This window comes from Typopeltis vanoorti, chromosome 7, assembly GCF_054136105.1.
Source record: "Typopeltis vanoorti isolate ZY-2024b chromosome 7, IOZ_Tvanoo_1.0, whole genome shotgun sequence".
NCBI classification, from domain to species: Eukaryota; Metazoa; Arthropoda; class Arachnida; order Uropygi; family Thelyphonidae; genus Typopeltis; species Typopeltis vanoorti.
Genome location: NC_143555.1, coordinates 44,924,157 through 44,945,524, shown reverse-complemented (window position 1 = coordinate 44,945,524; position 21,368 = coordinate 44,924,157). Strand labels below are relative to the sequence as shown.

The window sequence follows — 21,368 nt, the reverse complement described above, 5'->3', positions numbered from 1 at the left end:
TGTATTACAAGCTCCAATTGTTCTGCTGTATTTACAAATTACGTTCTTCGTACATTTTTTCATTCAAAAAAGAATTTCATCCAAATTCTCTTAATGATCTGTTTCAGAATGTGAAAGTTTTATTTTTTTATTTTTTTTATTTTTTACAAAATACAACATCATTACTATAACCCATGGACATGGGAGTCATTGTAAGTTTCAAAGCTTATTTTCTTAAAAAGACATTCTCAAAGGGTAGAAACAACAACGGGAAAAAATGCGATTACGCTCCAAGAATTTTAATAAAATTTTAACATTAAACATGCAATTGAAAACATTCATGACTCATGGGAGCAAGTGTCTTCTAGCTGCATGAGAGCTGTTTGGAAAAACTTTTTGCCAGAATGTGCTAATGATTTAGGTGGTTTTCAAAATCCTGTGAACAACGTTGTTTGAAAAAATCGTTGCAATTGGTGAAGAGCTTGGTTTTGATGGTGTTGATGCAGAAGATGTTAAAGAATTATTGGATTCAAATTGAAAAGATTTCAGCGACAACTATCTTCTTGAAATTGAACAACAGGCATATGAAGATAATGAACAAATGCAATGTGAAGATGAGGTTACAAAGGAGATAACAATCAAAGAACTGGATGGAATATTTCACAGTTTAGAATCACTTAAACAGCAAGTGTTAAAGATCGGTACTATCAACGTAAGAAGCCTGAATGGCAAAGAAATGGAGCTAGCTGAGGAATTAGATAAGTACCAGATCGACATAATAGGGGTGACTGAAACAAAAAAGACAAAAACTGGTGAGATCTTTCTGAGCAATAAATACAAAATGTTATATTCAGGCAATGACAATCAAGGAAAAGAAGGAGTAGCCATAGTATTCAACACAAAATACGAGGCTAATTTTCTTGAATGGTAGTCAGTCTCAAGTAGAGTAATGTGGGCAAATATGAGAATGGGAAACTGGACAATGAGACTTATTTGTGCCTATGGTCCCACAGAAGGTTCTACTAAGGTAGAAGTGGAGGAGTTTTTTGAGGCTTTAGAAAAAGCAACTGACACAATGAAAAAGGAAAAGTTGGTCCTTGTTAGGGATCTAAATAGCAGAGTAGGAAATGCTTGTGAGACACACAAAAATATTTTGGGAAAATTTGGAGAAAAGAGCAAAGCTAATAATAATGGCAAATATCTGTTGGATTTCTGCTCAGGACATGGACTGGTTATTACTAACACCATGTTCCAACATAAAAATGTGCACAAATTCACATGGAGAGAAGAGGCAAGGAATAAGAAAAGTCTCATTGACTATGTTATTGTTGATAGCGATGTTTTCTCCTTGGTGCAGGACACCAGAGTGTACAGAGGATTTGAAATTGGAAGTGATCACTATTTAGTGACCACTTCCAATTTCAAATGCATTTTTGGAAATTATGGAGACAACTACCGTGTTTAAATAAAAACTTTAGTTTAATATTACTAAAATTTACAATTCAACATTTCGACATTTATGTCAAGGTCATCTTCTGGAGTGTACAAATATACACAAGAAACAAGCTATACTACAATCAGACTGGTTCATTAAAGAAACTGACTAACCGCTACCACAATTGTTGGCCTGACCTCTGGTGAAAAAAAAAATAAAAATAAAAATAAAAAATAAAATAAATAAAATAAAATAAAATAAATAAATAAATAAAAATTATACATCAACGCTAGAGTCCTATTATTTGTGTTGTCTACTATATACATATATTCACATCATTCCAGCCAGTTGGAGTGGAATGGTTTCTAATACTAGCGGATTGGCTAGAGTCCTGACTTATGTTGAATCTTTCATATTAGGTTGGCTGAATGTGTGCCATCCAGATCCTTGGAATTTTCATACCATCTTTATTGTTGATATTTGGGTGGTTTATCAGGATTTCGCAGGATTCTTTAAATTTTGTTTCGTACCATGTTTTTGTGCAGTGTAAGGACCAGGTAAATTTTAGTAATATTAAACTAAAGTTTTTATTCAAACACGGTAGTTGTCTCCATAATTTCCAAAAATGCATTCGAATCACCGTGCAAGCCTAAAAGAAAGGATTCAGATCATCCATGGAAATGATATCCACAAGCGCTGCAATCGCTATGCTAAGCTAAAGATTTGTATTTCTCTCCTGATCAATCGGCTGGCCTTTTTAAAAAGATGCAGAGACAATAACCTCATTCCGATCTGCATCAGGCTAAAAAAGAAATTTACGTCCGCTAAAGCACTCCGTATCTATGACTGCACAGAAAAAGCAATGCTTAGAGAACAGATCCAAACAGCCCGCCAAAACCTAGCTACAACACAAAATCTGGTTTCTAAATTACAATCAGAACTATCGAACTATGTTAATCCAGACATTCTACAAACACTTGAAATAATTACTGACAATTCGGCCAAGCATACCCTGGAAAAGAATAAAGAAAAACTGAAGAAAAAATTCCACAGTTTGAAACAACGGCAATATATGGCGGCCAATCACAGGAATCCACCCAATCAGAGGACTTCCTCCCCGAGAAACAACAATGAACAACAAACAAGGGAGACAAAGAGCGACCAACCACCGACAAGCAAGAACCATGTGATTAACCTATCAAGCCACACCCTGAACAATGGCGAACTCACGCTGCTGAATAAAGGACTGAACTACACAATAGCCCCTAAAAATGTAAACAAATTGGATTTTATCTACCACATTGAAAGACGCATCAGATCCCTACCTAACAACATAGCAGATAAAATACGACTAGAAACCAGTAATGTCCTAAATACCAAGAAAACCATACAGAACAACCTGACTAAAACAGAATTAGCAGCAATTAAATCATTAAAAGCCAAACAAAACATAATAATAACGAAAGCAGATAAAGGCAGTGCCACTGTTGTCCTTGACAGGTCAACATACATACTGCAAATGAACCAACTAGTAGCCGATAACAACACATATAAAATGGTAAATTATAACCCAACAAAAAAGGATAAAGGACAAAACAGAAAAACTACTAAAGTCCGTCACTTCTTGGCCACCAGACACAGTTAAAAAACTCAAACCCCACTATGCCCCCCCCCCCCCAGAATATATGGGGTTCCGAAAATACACAAACAAAATGTGCCCCTTCGACCAATAGTGGAAGGAACAGACAGTCCCAATTACCACCTAGCCAAGAAATTAGCGGCAACACTCAAGGAGTTGGTAGGACATTCCCTCTCCTACATAAAAAACACACAACAATTTATAAACAAAATCAAAAACATAACACTCGACAAAGACGACTTATTAGTCAGTTTTGACATTTCTGCCCTTTTCACTAATGTCCCCATCAATGACACAATTCTCCTACTACAGAACAAATTTCCACCCGACATTACGGCCCTCTTTGCCCATGTACTAAAGTCCGGTTACTTTGTGTGGCAAAACAAATTCTACCTACAAAAGGAAGGTACAGCCATGGGCTCACCATTATCCCCACCCCAATCACGAACTTCTACATGGAAACCTATGAGCAAAGGGCTCTTGATTCCGCCACGCTTCGACTGACAATCTGGCTCAGATACGTTGACGATGTGTTCGCGATCTGGCCGCATGGGTGACAAACGCTAAACACATTCCTCAGCCACCTAAACAAACAACACGAACGCATACAATTTACCATCGAAATCAAAAACCAAAATTCACTCCCGTTCCTAGACACACTAGTTACACGTCTTCCTTCAGGCAGTCTATCCTTCACGGTCTACCAAAAACCGACACACACGGGCCAATACATACATGCGAATTCATACCACCACCCAGCACAAAAATATGGAGTCATTAACACATTCAAAAACAGAGCCACAACTATTTGCTCTAACCAGCAAGCCCTGAAACAAGAACTGAAGTTATTAGTGACACATTCATCAATAATGGCTATAATAAAAATACTGTCAATAAAATACTCTATAAAACCACAACAAAAACGAATCTAGATTACAATAAAACCATAGCTATCCCATACATTAAAGGGTTATCAGAAAAAATCAACAGAATCCTACAACATTATAACCTCAATGCCACCTTTAAACCACCCACTAAACTTAAAACCATATTCAGCTCCTCTAAGGATCCTCTGCTCCCATTAGCACATCCTGGAGTCTATTGAATCCGCTGCACCTGTAACTTACCGTACATTGGTGAAACAGGTCGGACAATCCCTATACGCAAGAAAGAACACATTAGACACATTAAATATAACCATTATGGTGAAGCAGGCCTCTCAGACCACGCACTTAACACCTTACACCAAATCAACTGGAAAAGCACCTGCTCTTTACACCGCACAAAAACATGGTACGAAACAAAATTTAAAGAATCCTGCGAAATCCTGATAAGCCACCCAAATATCAACAATAAAGATGGTATGAAAATTCCAAGGATCTGGATGGCACACATTCAGCCAACCTAATATGAAAGATTCAACATAAGTCAGGACTCTAGCCAATCCGCTAGTATTAGAAACCATTCCACTCCAACTGGCTGGAATGATGTTAATATATGTATATACTAGACAACACAAATAATAGGACTCTAGCGTTGATGTATAATTTTTTTTTTATTTATTTATATATTTATTTTTTTTTTTTTTTATTTTTTTTTTTATTTTTTTTTTTTCACCAGAGGTCAGGCCAACAATTGTGGTAGCGGTTGGTCAATGTCTTTAACGAACCGGACTGATTGTAGTATAGCTTGTTTCTTGTGTATATTTGTACGCTCCAGAAGATGACCTTGACATAAAGGTCAAAACGTCGAATTGTAAATTTTAGTAATATTAAAAAAAAGTTTTTATTCAAACACGGTAGTTGTCTCCATAATTTCCAAAAATACATTCGGATCATCGTGCAAGCCTAAAAGAAAGGATCCAATTTCAAATCTTGAAATTACAAGTGATCACTTCTTGAGCAGGATAAAAGTGAATTTCATATCGAAAAAAATAACATGTAAGAAAGTTTTAAAGCGAATAAAAGTTGAGCAGCTCTCAGATGTGAAATGTAGACTAAAATACACAAAGATTATTGAAGAAAAAATGAAAAAGTTTGAGAAGGAATCAAACCTTGGAGATTCAGTGGCAAACTCTGAAGAAAACATTGATTGATTCTGCAAGAGAGGCATGTGGTGAGGTTGTCTGCAAGGATAAAAAAATCAGAACTCCATGGTGGACACAGCAAGTTAAAGAGGCAGTGAAGGAAAAGAAGAAAGCATATCAAAAGTTCCTGTCAAATAAGTCAGCTTGTGCTCTTAGAGAAGATAGAGACAAATGCAAGAATGCCAAACACTGTGTAAAACTAGCTAAACAAAAGTCATGGAAGGACTTTGGTAAGAATATAGAAAACAAATATCAAGAAGATGGCAAAATATTCTGGAGGTAGTTGAAGAAGCTTAGGAATGGAGGAAAAGTGCTGTAAAAGGAGTTAGAGATGATAAAGGTGACATGAAAACGGGAGAAAAAGATATCCTTGAAGTATGGAGTAATTACTTTGAAAAACTGCTAAATGAAACAAGCAGTGATGACAGCACAGTGGTAAAAAACACTGACCAGGCATGCAGTCAGGAATACATATCCATCCTTGAAGTAGAAAAAGCCATCAAAGGCTTGGAATGTGGAAAGGCAGCAGGAGTAAATGATATTCGACCAGAAATGCTGAAGTATGGTGGTATAAGAGTCTTACAGTGGCTGCACTGCATAGTTCAGAAAGCCTGGACAGAGGAACGAATTCCCGATGATTGGAGTAGAGCTCTCATAGTACCCATATATAAAAAGGGAAATAAAACTGAATGTGAGAATTACAGAGGTATTTCCCTACTGAGTATTCCTGGCAAGATCTATGCAAGTATACTTGAGAAACGGTTGAGAAGAACTGTGGAAGAAAAGCTTGGTGAAGAACAAGCTGGATTCAGGCCAAATAGAGGCTGTCAGGATAGTCGAGAAAGCATGGAAATATAACAAAGATCTGTATTTAAGTTTCGTCGATTTGGAAAAGGCATATGACAAGGTGCCAAGAGAGAAGCTATTCAATACGCTGTAATTATATGGTGTCAATGGGTCATTATATCAAGCAATACTTAATCTTTATTTGAGTTGTGAGTCAGCAGTTAGAATTGAAGGAAGTACAGGAAGATGGTTTAATGTTAAATCTGGTGTGAGACAAGGATGTACATTATCCCCTCTTATTCATTATCTATATGGATCACATTAGGAAGGAAAGCGGTATTAAACATGATATCAAAATTGGAGATGTTAATGTCAGCCCTTTGCTTTATGCGGATGATGTTATACTTCTAAATAAATCCTCTATAAGTCTGCAAGATTCTCTGACTAAATTGAATAGCTGTTGTAATAGATATGGTATAAAGGTCAGCAATAAAAAGACAAAGACAATGAAAATAGGCAGAATCGTTGAAAATGTCAACTGTGTTGTGAATGGTGAACCTGTGGAACAAGTAAAACTTTTCAGCTACTTAGGCATGATTTTTAGTGAAGATGGTAAATTCAATATAGAAATAGACAACAGAATCAGCAAAGCTGGTATGGTGGGAAGTCAATTGAATAAATTCATATGGAATAAGAGAGAAATTAGTCAGAACACTAAATTAGCTGTATACAAGACAGTGTTCAAACCAGTTTTAACTTATGGATCTGAGAGCTGGGTCAGAAGTAAAACACTTGACCAAAGACTAGAGACCGCAGATATGAGAGTCCTGAGAAAGATTATAGGCGTGAACAGATGGCATTAATGGCAATATCATATTAAAAACGAGGATATTAGGAAAGAAACTTGACATTGTTAGCATCCAGGAATGCATTAGCCGAGCTGGTATGGTTGGAAGTCAATTGAATAAATTCATATGGAATAAGAGAGAAATTAGTCAGAACACTAAATTAGCTGTATACAAGACAGTGTTCGAACCAGTTTTAACTTATGAATCTGAGAGCTGGGTCAGAAGTAAAACACTTGACCAAAGTCTAGAGACCGCAGATACGAGAGTCCTGAGAAAGATTATAGGCGTGAACAGATGGCATCAATGGCAATATCATATTAAAAACGAGGATATTAGGAAAGAAACTTGACATTGTCAGCATCCAGGAATGCATTAGCCGAGCTGGTATGGTTGGAAGTCAATTGAATAAATTCATATGGAATAAAAGAGAAATTAGTCAGAACACAAAATTAGCTGTATACAAGACAGTGTTCGAACCAGTTTTAACTTATGAATCTGAGAGCTGGGTCAGAAGTAAAACACTTGACCAAAGACTAGAGACCGCAGATATGAGAGTCCTGAGAAAGATTATAGGCGTGAACAGATGGCATCAATGGCAATATCATATTAAAAACGAGGATATTAGGAACGAACTTGACATTGTCAGCATCCAGGAATGCATTAGCAGAGCTAATCTCAAGTAGTATGGTCACTTAAACAGAATGGGCGAAGAAAGATTAGCAAAACAAGTGTTCTCTGCCAGGTTGGCAGGAAAACAACCCAGAGGAAGACCAAGATATAGGTGGACTGATACGGTACAAAGTGCCTGAGACGATAGAAATATAAGATCTGATAATGTTGGAGTCTTGACAAGTAACAGACTGATTTGGAGGAAAATTGTAGATAGGAAGCTAGTAATGATGTAATTTTTTTTTCATGTAGTACTATCATATCCTGTACACCCCTTGAGGGTACATGCCAGGAATTTGATGATGATGATGATAAACAGCAAGTAATGGATATCGATCCAGATGTTAATCGAAGAATGCTTGTTTTTGCCGAGGTCTAGAGAGTCATTTTGCTTGTTATCGTAGAATTTATGCTGATAAGAAAAAACTAAAACTTTCCAAGCGTCTTTTGATAACAGTCTTTGATAAAAAAAAATTTTAGTAACTAACGTAGGTATACAAACATTTATTACACATTTACTTTGCATTCATTTTTTATCTTTCCTAAAAGAGTACCATATAAAACTAATCATTAAACAGTAATCAATGATGGACGATTTGTAATTTTTAGCATTGATTATTATAATCGATTAATGTGATTTTGATATATACGGTAACATTGAGGGATTAAATAATCGAATTAATCAAGGGATACCTGTATATAATTAAATTTAAGTCAATTCTGGAATTTGTTTTTATATATCTGATCCACAAATGAAAGGCCAAGAGATCTATAAGCACAATATTGCATGTGGGAGGAAGGAGGAGGAGGAGGAATCTGTTTGCATTTTGTTTGAACAGCCAAAAGCTGTATTCCTTGGGGAAAGCAGAGTTGGTGTGGGGGAGCTGTTCCAAAGAACAGAAATAGGTGGAATGAAAAAAAAAAGTTTGTTGAGTTTCAAGATGGACTGTAAAAGGGTGTTGGATAGCAGTGGCTCTTCTTCTAATGATTTTTGAGGGGAGTAAAGGAATGATAGTGGTCAATTCAGTAGAGCCTGTCGACGAAAGTATCTGTAGAAGAAGCACATTGCAAAAACGGAATATCTGTGAGGATTGAAATGGATATGCGAGAGAGAGAGGGATCGTTAATTAGCTATACTGCCCTCTTCTGAGTAGGTTCAAGCAATCTTAGAAAGGATTATGGTGCACCACCGCATATATGGGAGCAACATTCCATAGCTATGTGAATTTGGGATTTGTATAGAGTTAGCATTACACAACATAGTCCGTGCAGTTAGCTTAGTGGCTTTGCGCTTCGCAACCATATGCCTGGGGAAGGAGTGTCCTAGGTTCGATTCCCGTCCACGACATGAGGAGCTTAAGGATCTTCCTCAGCCATAGCCAAGTTAGCCGGTCTTGGGTGTGGGCAGCAGGGTTTTATCTGCCAGTTTATCTGGGGTTTTTCATCCTGCAAGCAGGCAAACCGGCCCCGTGAACACACAGGTTACAGTCATAAATACTTACGGCAAGGAAGGCAACGGGAAACCACCTTGCTCATAATCATCTCTCCCTAGAATGGTAGCATATAGCTACCCTCCCACGGTCGTATGGCAGATGGGAACCAGAAGAAGATGGAGTTAGCAGCTGTGAAGGTGTGAAATAGTGTCATGTGCAAAAAAGTACACCAAGTTTTTTGGTGGCTGCTGCAGGATTATGGTGCACCACCACATATATGGGAGCAACATTCCATAGCTATGTGAATTTGGGATTTGTATAGAGTTAGCAGCTGTGAAGGTGTGAAGTAGTGTCATGTGCAAAAAAGTACACCAAGTTTTTTGGTGGCTGCTGCAGAAGCTATAGTTGAAATGTTTTTGTGCCAGGAAAGATTGGAGGTGTAGGTCTTCTTCTTCGGTCCAAGAAGGGAAATTGATCATGTTTGGATATCTCAGTATGATTGAAAGCAAGGGGGGAAGGATGCAAGATTTTTCTTGCAAGAGATCTGAGTTTTGGTGGCAGTGAAGTCTACAAAGTTGTCCTTGCAGCATTGGGATATAGCTAGATCAGAATTCAGGCAACTGATTGTGGTGAATCTTGAGGATTCTAATAATTGAGCACTACAAGGTTTGTCAAATGAAAAAGAGGAATGGAGTGTACTGTTACCAGCAAAGCTATGGAGATTGGACGTCTGTGAGAGCAGGTCATTTATATACAGGAGGAAGAAAGTGGGTGAAAGAACAAAATTGGTGGGAAATCTCAGGAGAGGAAATTGTCCATCATGACATGTAGTTAGCAACCAGTGACAAAGTTGGTGATCCAGCTGCAGAGTGGAAGGCAGGCCACAGAATGGCAGTTTGCTAAGTAGGCCACTGTGCCAAACCCAAATCAAATGTCTTTGAAATATCAAGGGAAATCACATGAGTTTCTACAAATTTTTCCATGGTTTGAGTCCAGATGTGGGTGGTGAAAGCAAGAAGATCAGCTGTAGATCGCAAGTGGCAGAATCCATACTGCTGGTCACTGATCAGTGGGTAGATCCTAGGTAGTTCAAGAGTTAGTTGTTGATAATCTTCTCTATAATTTTAGAGATAACAGAAGTGGGAGCAATTGGACAGTAGTTTGTTGGGTGATTGCATCACTATTCTTTGGGATGGGCTGGATGTGGATATGTTTCCATGTTGTAGGGTTCAAATAGGATAAACTGAAGAAGCAATACAGGACAGGCATTAGTTCTGGGGCACAATTTTTTTAACACAATTAGCAGGATACCATCAGGACCAGATGTCTTGTTGGCTTTCAGGTTATTAAGGATTCTTCAGATTTCTTTCTGGCGGAAAAGTATGGGTGACATGGAGAGAGGTTCTTGGTAGAATGGAGGGAACTTTACTTGGGTCATCAATGCAGGAATTGGAAGAAAATAATAAAAGGGTGATGCCAGTACGTCAGCACGGTCTTCAGATGAGGTAACTACAGTACCATCTGGATATGACAGTGGTGTAAACCTAGGTAGGCAAAAGTTGTGCCCAATGACCTTGGCAACGGACCAGAAGGAACAACTCCCATGACATGAGGCAAATTTGTGGCATTTGGCCCTTTCAAAGTCTGATTTGGTGATGATTTTTTTACAGCTGTTGTGAGCTGCAGTACAGGCAAAGTGAGCAGCTGGAGTTTTGACCTTGAGCCATTTATGGTATGCAGAGGATTTTTCTTTAACTGCATTGCCACACTTTTTTGAGAACCAATTCTTGGGTGGTGGCTGAGAATTTAAAGTGGAATAAGGGGTAAAAGCCTTCATTATTGCAAGGATGATTTCTGTTATTCATTCTATGCAGGTGTTTGGAAATGAAGAAGTAGTAGTCAGACCATGGGAAGGAGGAATATAAGTCATGGAGGTTGTCCCATTTGGCACCCTTGTAATGCCAAAGGACTGAGAATTGGTGAGTAAAGGTTGTTCTGTGGCAAAAGTGACTTGTATGAGGTTGTGATCTGCATTACCAAGAGGAGAACTGACATCCACAGTATACTTCGAAGGGTAACTTGTCAGGAAGAGATCAAGCATGTTGCCAAATTGTGGGGGTTGCCAGGTATTCTTATAGGAAGATTGATGATCTGTAATGGGTCATTGCTAATGCAAACATCTTGGCATCCCTACCTATTTGATCAGTGAAACTGGAAAATGGAAGCCAATATGAGATGTGGTTGTTGAGGTGTCCAAGAAGGATGACTGGGGTATTTCAACTGTGGGAAGTCAAGCTTTTTAGAGAGAGGGATAGCTGAAAAGGTCAGAGTGGTTAATGGAGTTTGGAGAGCGAAAAAACCTGCCCTTTTCACATGCTCTCTCAACCCAAAAAAAAACATTTTTTTGGATTGAGAGAGCATGTGAAAAGGGCAGGTTAATTTTGTAGGGAACTTTTGAGCCAAAGCAGATCACAGTTGGGATTCGGTATACCAGTTCTAATGAATACACAAGTGCTGCCCGTGTGGCGGAAAGAACTCAGTAATGTGTAGTTTGGACAGATGAGGTTGTCAGCTAGAGTTCTGATGGGAATAGTAATTTTGGTTCAGATGAGTGTGTACATCATTTGTATTACTGTTTAGGCTAAGCATTTTGGTAAAGTGGATGCAGAAACTTTTTTTTTTTTTGTTAAAAATTAATATTGGTGGTTTTTGGTTGGATTTTTGATGTTTTTTATGTTTTTTTGTTGTTGAATTTTTTAAACTTTTTTGGGGGAAATTTTTGTGATTCACGATAAACTCTCATTTTTTTGGGTTGTATGTGATGAAGAAGAGACAAAAAGGAAGTGGGGAATGCAGTGAGAGATGACAGACTGATAAACATACTACCCACACAGAGAAAACTTGGTTCCTGTCCATACTTGGCCTCGACAATACTTCCTCTAGCCACTTTATTTAATCTCCTTCCAGTCACGAACTGGCAAAATATGCAGCTGCAAGATTTGACACTAACTGATCAGGAAGACTCTAGATTTGTTACAGACTGGTTCAGGTTCATTCCCATAAACTAACCAGCAGCCAGCCTGCAGAACTGTTTTACTATAAATAAATAAATAAATAAATAAATCTGCTAACACCTTTTTATTCCCATATAGGGAGTAGGCGAGGCCATTTAGCCCGATCTAACTTTTGGAGACTGAGTGGGAAGCTCCACTGGTACCCAATCAGAGATAGTTGGCCCAAGGCTATCACTAATTAAGTGGCACGCAGTGAAGAGAATGGCTAAACAAATGCCGCCATCTCGTGGTCCCTAACACAATATATTTAATGTCTGAAATAGTGTAGTTTCTACAGTCGATTTGCTTGAGTTTACAAGATGAAAAACCCAAGTTTCTGGGAGAAAAAACCCGCTTGCCCATGCCAGAGATCGACTAACTCGGGAGCCAGCCAAAAAAAGGCTTAGAAAAATTTCCTCTAATCGCTGACTAGACTCGAAATCAAGTCTTCCTTCGTGCGGCTAAGCACTGTGGTGTGCAAACGTCACATCCACTGAGCTACACAGGCTCACTGTTTTACTGCTGTACCCTCAAATGGGGGATCTGCCCCCCCCTGGGGGAGGGTGATTGGTATGTCATTGAGAGTATCACTCTTACTCAGTGGTGAGCTATAAGGGGCTCGTGTGAGCCCTTTGTTAAATTTTTCTCAAATTTGTGAGCCCCTTGTTCTTCTCGTTTACTTTTTTATTTTTTCAAAAAAAAAAATATTTTGAAACATATTAAGCGACAAACTCATACGGTAACCTAACAAAAATTAGTCTATTTGGCAGTGTATAGATTATTTGGAATTATTGTTTCAACTCCTCTATAACGAATGCGCCCATGTTTGAAAATAAAATAAGCGCATGCGCTATCTTTACCCTTCTCCCTTCTAGTAGCCACTCAATAAAAGTTTTTGTGTGAAATATGGGATTTTTTTTTTTTTTTTTGCTCGATGATGCGAGCCCCTTTGTTAAAATTTCCATAGCTCGCCACTGCTCTTACTGCATAAGAGAGAGAGAGAGAGAAAGAGAGATGGGACAGAAACAACAACCCTTGCTAGAGTGACCAAACATTGCTGCAGTCACTTCAGGTCTCTAATAAGCAAGGTCGCAATTTCGTCAGGCAATGAAAGGCATCTACAACCTAGAAGATATATATATATATATATATATATATATATATATTTATAAAATTAAAATTTAACTGACTAGAACCCGAGAAAGTATAACAAAAACCTTTAATAAATCACAACTAGTTTCATTGGTGTTCCGACTTCTTCAGGTGAGAAAGAAATAACATACGACTTATAAAAATAACAAGGTAAAAAACATGGACTTTCCAGCTTAATAAAAAGAAGCAGAATAGTAACAGTCATTTTAGAATAGGTGACCGCGTGCTACTGTTGGCATGAGTTGAATGTGTGTGACAGCTAATTTGCATGGGAATCAAGCAAATTGGTTGAACTATTTCTTTTGATTCCATAATTCGTCTTTCAAATTCATCCTTGCATATATATAAATTGGTAGTGTGCTCCCAATCAACTTGGTGTGGCCGTTCTTCGAGGTTAGAGTTTGCGGAGAAGAGAACATGACTGAAAAAGGCGCTCGCTCGTGTTCTACTGTAGGAGATGTCACGTCTATGTTCCTCAAGACGAAGTGAAACAGATTTATCTGTCTGGCCAAAATAAGGTTGACCACAGTCGCAAATAACTTTATAAACACCAGGAAAATGCAGTTGATTGTGTTTTGGTTTACTCAGAAAAGAATGAAGTTTTGGCAGAGTAGTACAGTCGGTCTTTATGTTGAATTTCTTCAAAATCCAAGATAGTTTTGGGGTAAGAGAGCTGATAAATGGTAACTGTATATGAGTGATAGAGTTGGAATCATCTTCTTGTCGAGGTTGTTGGCATGGTCTCAAACGTTTAGTGATGTTACGAGATGAATATACATTATTTAAGAAGGTGTTTTTCAGGAAGTTAAGCTCTGTTTGAAGGTCTTCTTCTGTGGAAGTGAGACATCTTGCTCGATGGGCAAGGGTGGAGATGATGCCCAGTTTCTGAGGAGGGAAGTGATGAGAAGAGCCATGCAAATATCTATCAGTGTGGTGGTTTTTCAAAAAATTGAAAATTTAAGACAGGTAATCTACTGATCTTTAGATCCAAGAAGGGTAGAATGCTGTTAATCTCTAGCTCTGATGTGAATTTAATGTTATGATGTTGATTATTTTGGCCGACAGATAAATTTGTTTCACTTCGTCTTGAGGAACATAGACGTAACATCTCCTACAGTAGAACACGAGCGAGCACCCTTTCCAGTCATGTTCTCTTCTCCACAAACTCTAACCTCGAAGAACGGCCACACCAAGTTGTATACTACCAATTTATATATATGCAAGGATGAATTTGAAAGACGAATTATCGAATCAAAAGAAATAGTTCTGGACCCTTCACGCTTGAACAACAATCTAAGCTAATGTTGAAAGTTTAATCCTTTATCCAAGTGTGTTCAAACAAAGTTTGAGGCTGAAGTATCTTTAGAACTGAGGCAACTTGTGGTAAAGGTGGACCAAGCTCTCATCACTCCTCGTCTTAGTATCTCCCATAGGATAAACAATACAGGAACTGATGGGATATCAGCACGTGTGCTAAAAGAGTGTTCAGCTGAACTGGCTATTCCTTTGACTAGGCTGTTTAATATAAGTCTCAGAACAGGGAAGATTCTGCAAGAAAGGAAAGAATGTATGGTAATTCCATTGCATAAGGGTGGTGCAAAGACCAATGTATCCAACTATTGAACAATTAGTATCTGCAATGAGCAACATGGGTTTACTAAGAAAAGATCATGTTTCAGCAACTTGCTCACATTCTATAACAATGTTATCATTGAACTAGACAAGGGAATGAATGCACTATGATACTTTTGGATTTTGCTAAGGCTTTGACAGAATACAGCATGGTAGACTGTTGCATAAACTGGAGAATAGAGGGTTTGGATTATAGATTATTAGTGTGGATGAGAAGATGGCTGAATGACAGATATCAAAAACTGGTCTACGGTGGATGTAAGTCTGCAAGATTTAAGGGAAGACTTTAGGCAGGCTAAAGGCTGGTCCTATTATCAAGGTACCTTAATTGAGTCAGCACCTGTAGAACACAAGAGGTGGGTATCTCTTTGTTGCACTGTTCTGTAGATGGTACTCCTTTAAAAGAGTCATGTCTGGTGCTTCTCCAGCATGACTGGGTAAGGGTCCTCCCTGGGTTCGAGTATATTGACCTTATCAGGTCAAGGATCAATGCCCTGCCTACTCAAGCCCAGACAGCTCGATGGGTAGTGACAACTCAAACTGTAGGGCTGGCTGCCACTACAGTGAGACATTGTCTCATATAGCCCAGTGTTGCTTCTGCACCCATGGGGTCCACGTGCAGAGACATGATGCCATGGTCTCCATTCTGAACAACCACTTTAAGAACAAAGGTTGGGAGACTGTGGTGGAACCACATTATAGGACCTCTGTGGGTTTGCGTAAGCTAGACTTAGTGATTAAAAGAGATGGTGACGTTTGAGTAATTGATGCCCAGGTGGTGGGAACAGGACACCCGCTAGCCTATAGCCATAATAATAAGGTAAACTATTATAAGAATAACCAAGATCAAGTTAGTAAGATATCGGAGGAGCATGGGGCAACTCCGAGGTTTACCAGAGCAACCATCTCTTTACATGGCATATGGAGCACAGATAGTTATAAGGACTTAAAACAGCTTGGGCTAATGCAGAAGGATATAAAAGTTCTTTCCTTGAGGGCTCTACAGGGCACACTGGTGGCATGGCATTGCCACCAGAGAATGACTACAATGATAACTAGAACAGGCATAGGGTAAAACACTTATAAAGGCTTAGGCCTATATCAAGTCTGGATGAGATGTCTGGACGTGATGTAAGGGTAGTACTGCCCATAACTAGTACAAAGATTAAAAAAAAAAAATTAATTCAAATAAATAAATAAATAAAAATAAAATAAACAGTGGTATACCACAAGGATCAGTGCTTGGTCCACTGTTATTCAACCTGTACATTAATGATATTGGGAAGGATTTGACAAGCGACATACAGCTATTTGCTGCTGATGCAAAGATAGGAAAGGTAATCAGGAATGCTGCTGATATGCAGTACTTGCAGAATGATTTGAATAGGCTTAAACTGTGGGCATGGGATAATGGATGTCAGTTCAATGTCAGTAAGTGTCAAGTCATTCACTTTGGCATGATTAGATATCCAATATCATATTATATTGGTGGGATTATGCTAGAAGAAAACTGTTCAGGCTAGGGATCTTGGAGTGTTAATAGATAGCAAGATGAAATTCAGGAACCATGTGGCAAAGATTGCAAATACAACTGAAGAGATAATTGCAATGCTGAAACAACCATTCACATGTAAAGATAAAAATGTCATTTTGCCTCTTTACAAGGCTTTGATAAGGCCTCACTTGGACCATTGCATGCAGGTCTAGTCTCTTGGTTTCTGTTGTGATTCTGATAGTGGCAAGGGTGCAAAGGAGAGTGTTAAAAATTATCTCAGGATTGTAGAATACTGATTATGAAGAGAGATTGAGAATTTGTAGACTGCAGACACCAGCAAACAGGAGAAAGAGGAGTGATATGATTGAGACATATAAACTTCTGAAAGGGTCATACAGGATTTCAGTTGATGGAATTTTTCATTTTATGGAAAGTGGGGAAAGGACAAGAGGGCATCCTTGGAAGCTGAGAATGCCACTAAGAAGAGAGTGAGGGGTATATTTTTCTCTCGTAGGGTGTTGCGTGATTGGAATGGATTGCCAATGGATGTTGTGAGTGCAAGCAGTGTGAATGAATTCAAGAATAAGTATAATAGCTGGTGCGTATAGTATGTAGCCTCCTTCACTGAGTCCCTGACTCCCTGGAGGTCTCTCTAAATAATAATAATACTGCGTGAGTGCATTGTGAATGCATGCAATGTAAATAACTTCAAAGCTCATTATGATAAACAGGTTGCTTGTTGAGTGGACCTCACATGATGGGTCTGTTGACTCCATGGAGGTTACCAAAATAATAATAATAATAACCGGCCAATTACCACCAGAAAACTGTCAAAATGCTATCATCTCCATCTTCAAAAACTGCAGTATTAGCCTTTTAAACACTGAACATAAAATCCGGGTCTCTTAAAGACTAAATTAACCAAATATTATGAAAATATATTTGGAGAGGAACAAAACAGTTTCTGTAAAGGCAGATCCTGCACTGATGCCTTTTTCACTCTGAAGCTCCTGACAGAAAAAAGATAATTCAATTTAGAGACCCATATATTATTCATCGATTACAAAGAGGTGATAAAGTCAATCGTAATAAGCTACTGGAAATTTTCAGCATTCCTAATGACAACATTCCTAATCAGTTAATTAAAGCAATTTTCAATATATATAACAATAACCAAATTACAATAAAGACAGCTGCAGAAAAATCTGAATCACAGAACATATGCAGGTGTCTGATAAGGATGCGTCTATCACCACTCCTCTTTAATATAGATATTAAGGAGGAGTGGTGATACAACCAGGAAACAACCAGTTTTGGCATTCACATAAATGATTGCACCAATATCGATACAATTTTATTCTCCCGACGATCAGGTTCTAATTGAAAATAATGAAGATTCACTACAGTGAGCAGCATTTTCATTAAATGAAATAGCAAAAACATTGTATGGAAATCTCCACTTTCAAAACCAAAGTCAATGCATCTAAAGGCTGAGACCCAATTAGAAGCAAAATTTGCAATGCTAATATTATACAACAGGTTAATACATTCAAATATCTAGGCTACCACTTATCTTATGAAAGAGAGAAAGACATGCAACATAAAATAACGAATTATACAGGAATAACAAAAAAATCAATCAATTAAAAATCTATAACTCAATAGCAAGACCATATTATATGGTTCAGAAGACTAGACCACAAATCAAGCAGACAGAAAATGACTGATAAGCTCTGAAATGAGATTATTATTATTATTATTATTTATTATTATTATTATTAGAACAATAGTGACATCTTAAAGGAACTTGAGGTGATATCTGTTTTAGATTACATCCATCTTTATAGAGTAAAATGGAGACAACATACAGAAAGAATGAGTGAAGGAAGACTCCCCAGAGAAATAGAGATATCGACCTCAAGGGAGAAGGAATAGAGGACAGCATTTGAAAAGATGGGAACAGACCATAACAGGCCACTAGGTCTATTACTGAAAGAAGATAACTGGCTGGATTTCAATCCAGCATCCTCAGAGCAAACAACATTACAGTTTGCTGTGACAATGAGTAAGTGAAACAATTCAAATTTTTAAGGACAAAAGGTTTAAAGTCCTAATTTGAGCACACTCTAATGTTGATACAAAACGTATTACACATTATAGTTATATAGGGACTGATCTTGATATGACAGTCTCCCAAAGTTTTGACAGATTAATGAAGCCGTACTTGATAGGAGACTGCTTCACAGCAATTGCTAACTCTAAAAATCGTCTTTCTGACCTGTAACGACTTCTATAGGACACAATGGTTTTCTTCCATCATATTTGTGTGAAAGGGTGTAAAGAGCGTGGTCTGCCAGTTCTGATTTGTCATACTAATGGTAGTGCATGTATTTCTTACGTTTTCCAAAGCAAGCAAATTATAATATTCAATATAATGTTTCAGTAAAAAAATTGACTATTAAAAATTTCTGACTGTGCTGCATCCATTTGATACACACCTCACTATTAATAAAAGTATCAATATGTAGCACTATTGTACACTGTCCTAAAAACCAGCACTGGATTTAGGCATGGTTAAATTTCAAAGCCATCGTAGCTCTCTACAGATAACAAAAGTAAAATGTACTGCTGATTCATTTAGATACAATAAAAACATATTCTGACAAGATTGTTTAAAATGTAACAAAATGGCCATTGGATGCAGATTTCACTATTCAAAATCAACAATTAATGATAAAGTTTGTTCACAGACAAATTATACATTTTTACAGTATAGTACACCTCTACTGTATGGAAATCTTTTCTGGAATAAATTTTATCTTATTGCATTATGTTTGCACATGTTATTAACTTACCAATATCACAATTCAGTGGCCTGAAAACTAATTCTCTTTTACAGAAACAAAATTAGTTGTCAAAAATTATTTTATTTTCAAGCACATGAGACAGAAATTTGCTCCCCCTTTTTTTTTTTTTCTAACACTTATGCAAAAATCTTGCAAACAGTGAAATATCAACTTTGTATTTAAATAGTAATTTACTTACATGACATCAGGATTATTGCTAGTAGTGACAAGCACGTATAAGTCAAAAAATATATCTACATAATTTGTGAAGTATGAGCTTCCATCAGGGTACTTAAGTGATCTGGAAGAAGTTAATATAATGATTTTTTTTCCCTTTAGGAACAAAAAATTTAAACTAAGCAATTTAATTACCAGTTTATTGCATAAATTATAAATATTTAGTAATAATCAATTTTTGCAGTAGTAATATATTTAAATTTTTAGACTTAATTACTATCATGAAAAACACTTGCCTGTAACTTGAATTATATTGATCATATTTGCATGCATTCTTATTTTATCTATACTAATTTTTTCTTTGAAACATTACCTATATAATCAATTTAACTGATTCTGTCCATATACATATAAATAAAATGAAATCTAATCATATTACACAAATTATATAGCTTTATAAAATACAAATGTTGCATAAAAAGTTCTTGATTATATTTAGTAACACATGACATAATACATCTTTGTGACAAGAAGAAATTACAACTAAGTAAAAAAACAATTTAAAAAAGTGAAAAAAATATAAAATTTAATAAAATAGAAAAACATCTTTAGCCCACTTAAGGTGCTAACGTACTATAGGTTTACAACCATTTGCAGATGGGATTCGCATAAAAAAAGTGGGATATACCAAATTTTGGGTTTTTAGGCAGCAATAAGCCACATCACTTGTGCATCTGGGATATTCTTGCTCTCTCTGAAAAAAGAAAATGAAGCCCACATCCAAACTGTTTGGTTTTTACTGCATGTTCAGTGTCTCCTGAGTAAGTTTAACAAAAGGCAAACTAAACCAAAAGCCAGTGTGTAATCTCAGCAAAAATATCCATACTGTGTTACAGTCTAACAAATGTAATGTAACTGTCATTTTACAGGTATGAACAAATAACAACCATGTCAGAAATAAAAAAATCTAGATCTAACCCCCATCTGATCACACATAAGATTTATAGGTACAAGGCACCTGAGTGTCTCCAGCTGTAAACAGTATTAGTGAGGTTGCTTGTTAACTTTTCAGTTATTTAGTCACACCTCTCAGACCTCTTCTTGTCCAGGACCAAGCATCAAAAGGACCAGACACTGGTACTTTTGATGCTTGGCATTTTGATTTTTAGCAATCTATTAACTTTTTATAATAGAATGACATGTGAGGTGGACAAAGGAACTGGCTACACAGTGGTACTTCTGGATTTTGCTAAGGCCTTTGACATGTATTTATCATATATCCCCATGGAACACTGTTACAAAAATTGGAGCAGATGGAAACGGATACTAATTTGGTGATATGGATAGGAGAATGGCTCAGGGAGAGATACCAGAAGGTGGTAATGGAGGAGCAGAGTCCAAGATGAGGCAGGTAACCAGTGGTGTGCCTCAGGGCTCTGTGCTTGGGCCATTGTTGTTTAATTTGTATATAAATGATATAGGAAATGGCTATTGAGGAGATATTCAGTTGTTTGCTGATGATGCAAAGTTGGGTAGCGCAATAAAAAATCAAGCTGATATTGAAAGTTTGCAGGATGATTTAAATAAGCTGGTAGAATGAGCAAATTGAAATGGATGTCAGTTCAATGTGGAAAAGTGTAGAGTTATGCATTTTGGGAATAAAAGATTACCAGCTGTGTACTACATTGATGGAACAGTACTCGAAGAGATGATGAGGCTAAGGACTTAGGGGTGTTGGTAGACAGGGAGATGAAGTTCAGGGGACACATTGCTAAGGTGTCCAAGATTGCACATAGGAATTGTTGAGGAAGACACTGACATCCAGAGTTAAATAGGTTATTATTCCCCTTTATAAAGCGTTGATACTTCCACATTTGGATTACTGTGCTCAGGTCTGGTCACCTGGATTGCTTGGAGATGAGGAGGCTGTGGAGAGGGTTCAGAGAAGAGTGACCAAGTTGGTGAGTGATGTAAAAAATGCTCCCTACATTGATAGATTGAGAGCTTGTGGATTGTAGAGGTTGGTTGACAGGTGGAGAAGAGGGGATATGATAGAAACATTTAAATTACTGAAAAGTTTTTATAGGATTGATGCAGGGGAAATGTTTCAGCTGTGTGATAGTGATGGAAGAACAAGA

General features: G+C 37.4%; 1 protein-coding gene across 2 annotated transcripts in view; it reads right to left on the bottom strand.

Moving 5' to 3' along the window:
- Positions 1 to 21,368, bottom strand: part of LOC150104641 (two pore channel protein 2-like) — a 480,610-nt gene that overhangs the window by 279,941 nt on the left and 179,301 nt on the right. For both annotated transcript variants that reach the window (XM_090395240.1, XM_090395242.1), the window contains exon 6: positions 19,253 to 19,354. In XM_090395240.1, coding sequence (XP_090251366.1) covers positions 19,253 to 19,354 — 102 coding nt within the window. The remainder of the gene's footprint in view (positions 1 to 19,252; positions 19,355 to 21,368) is intronic.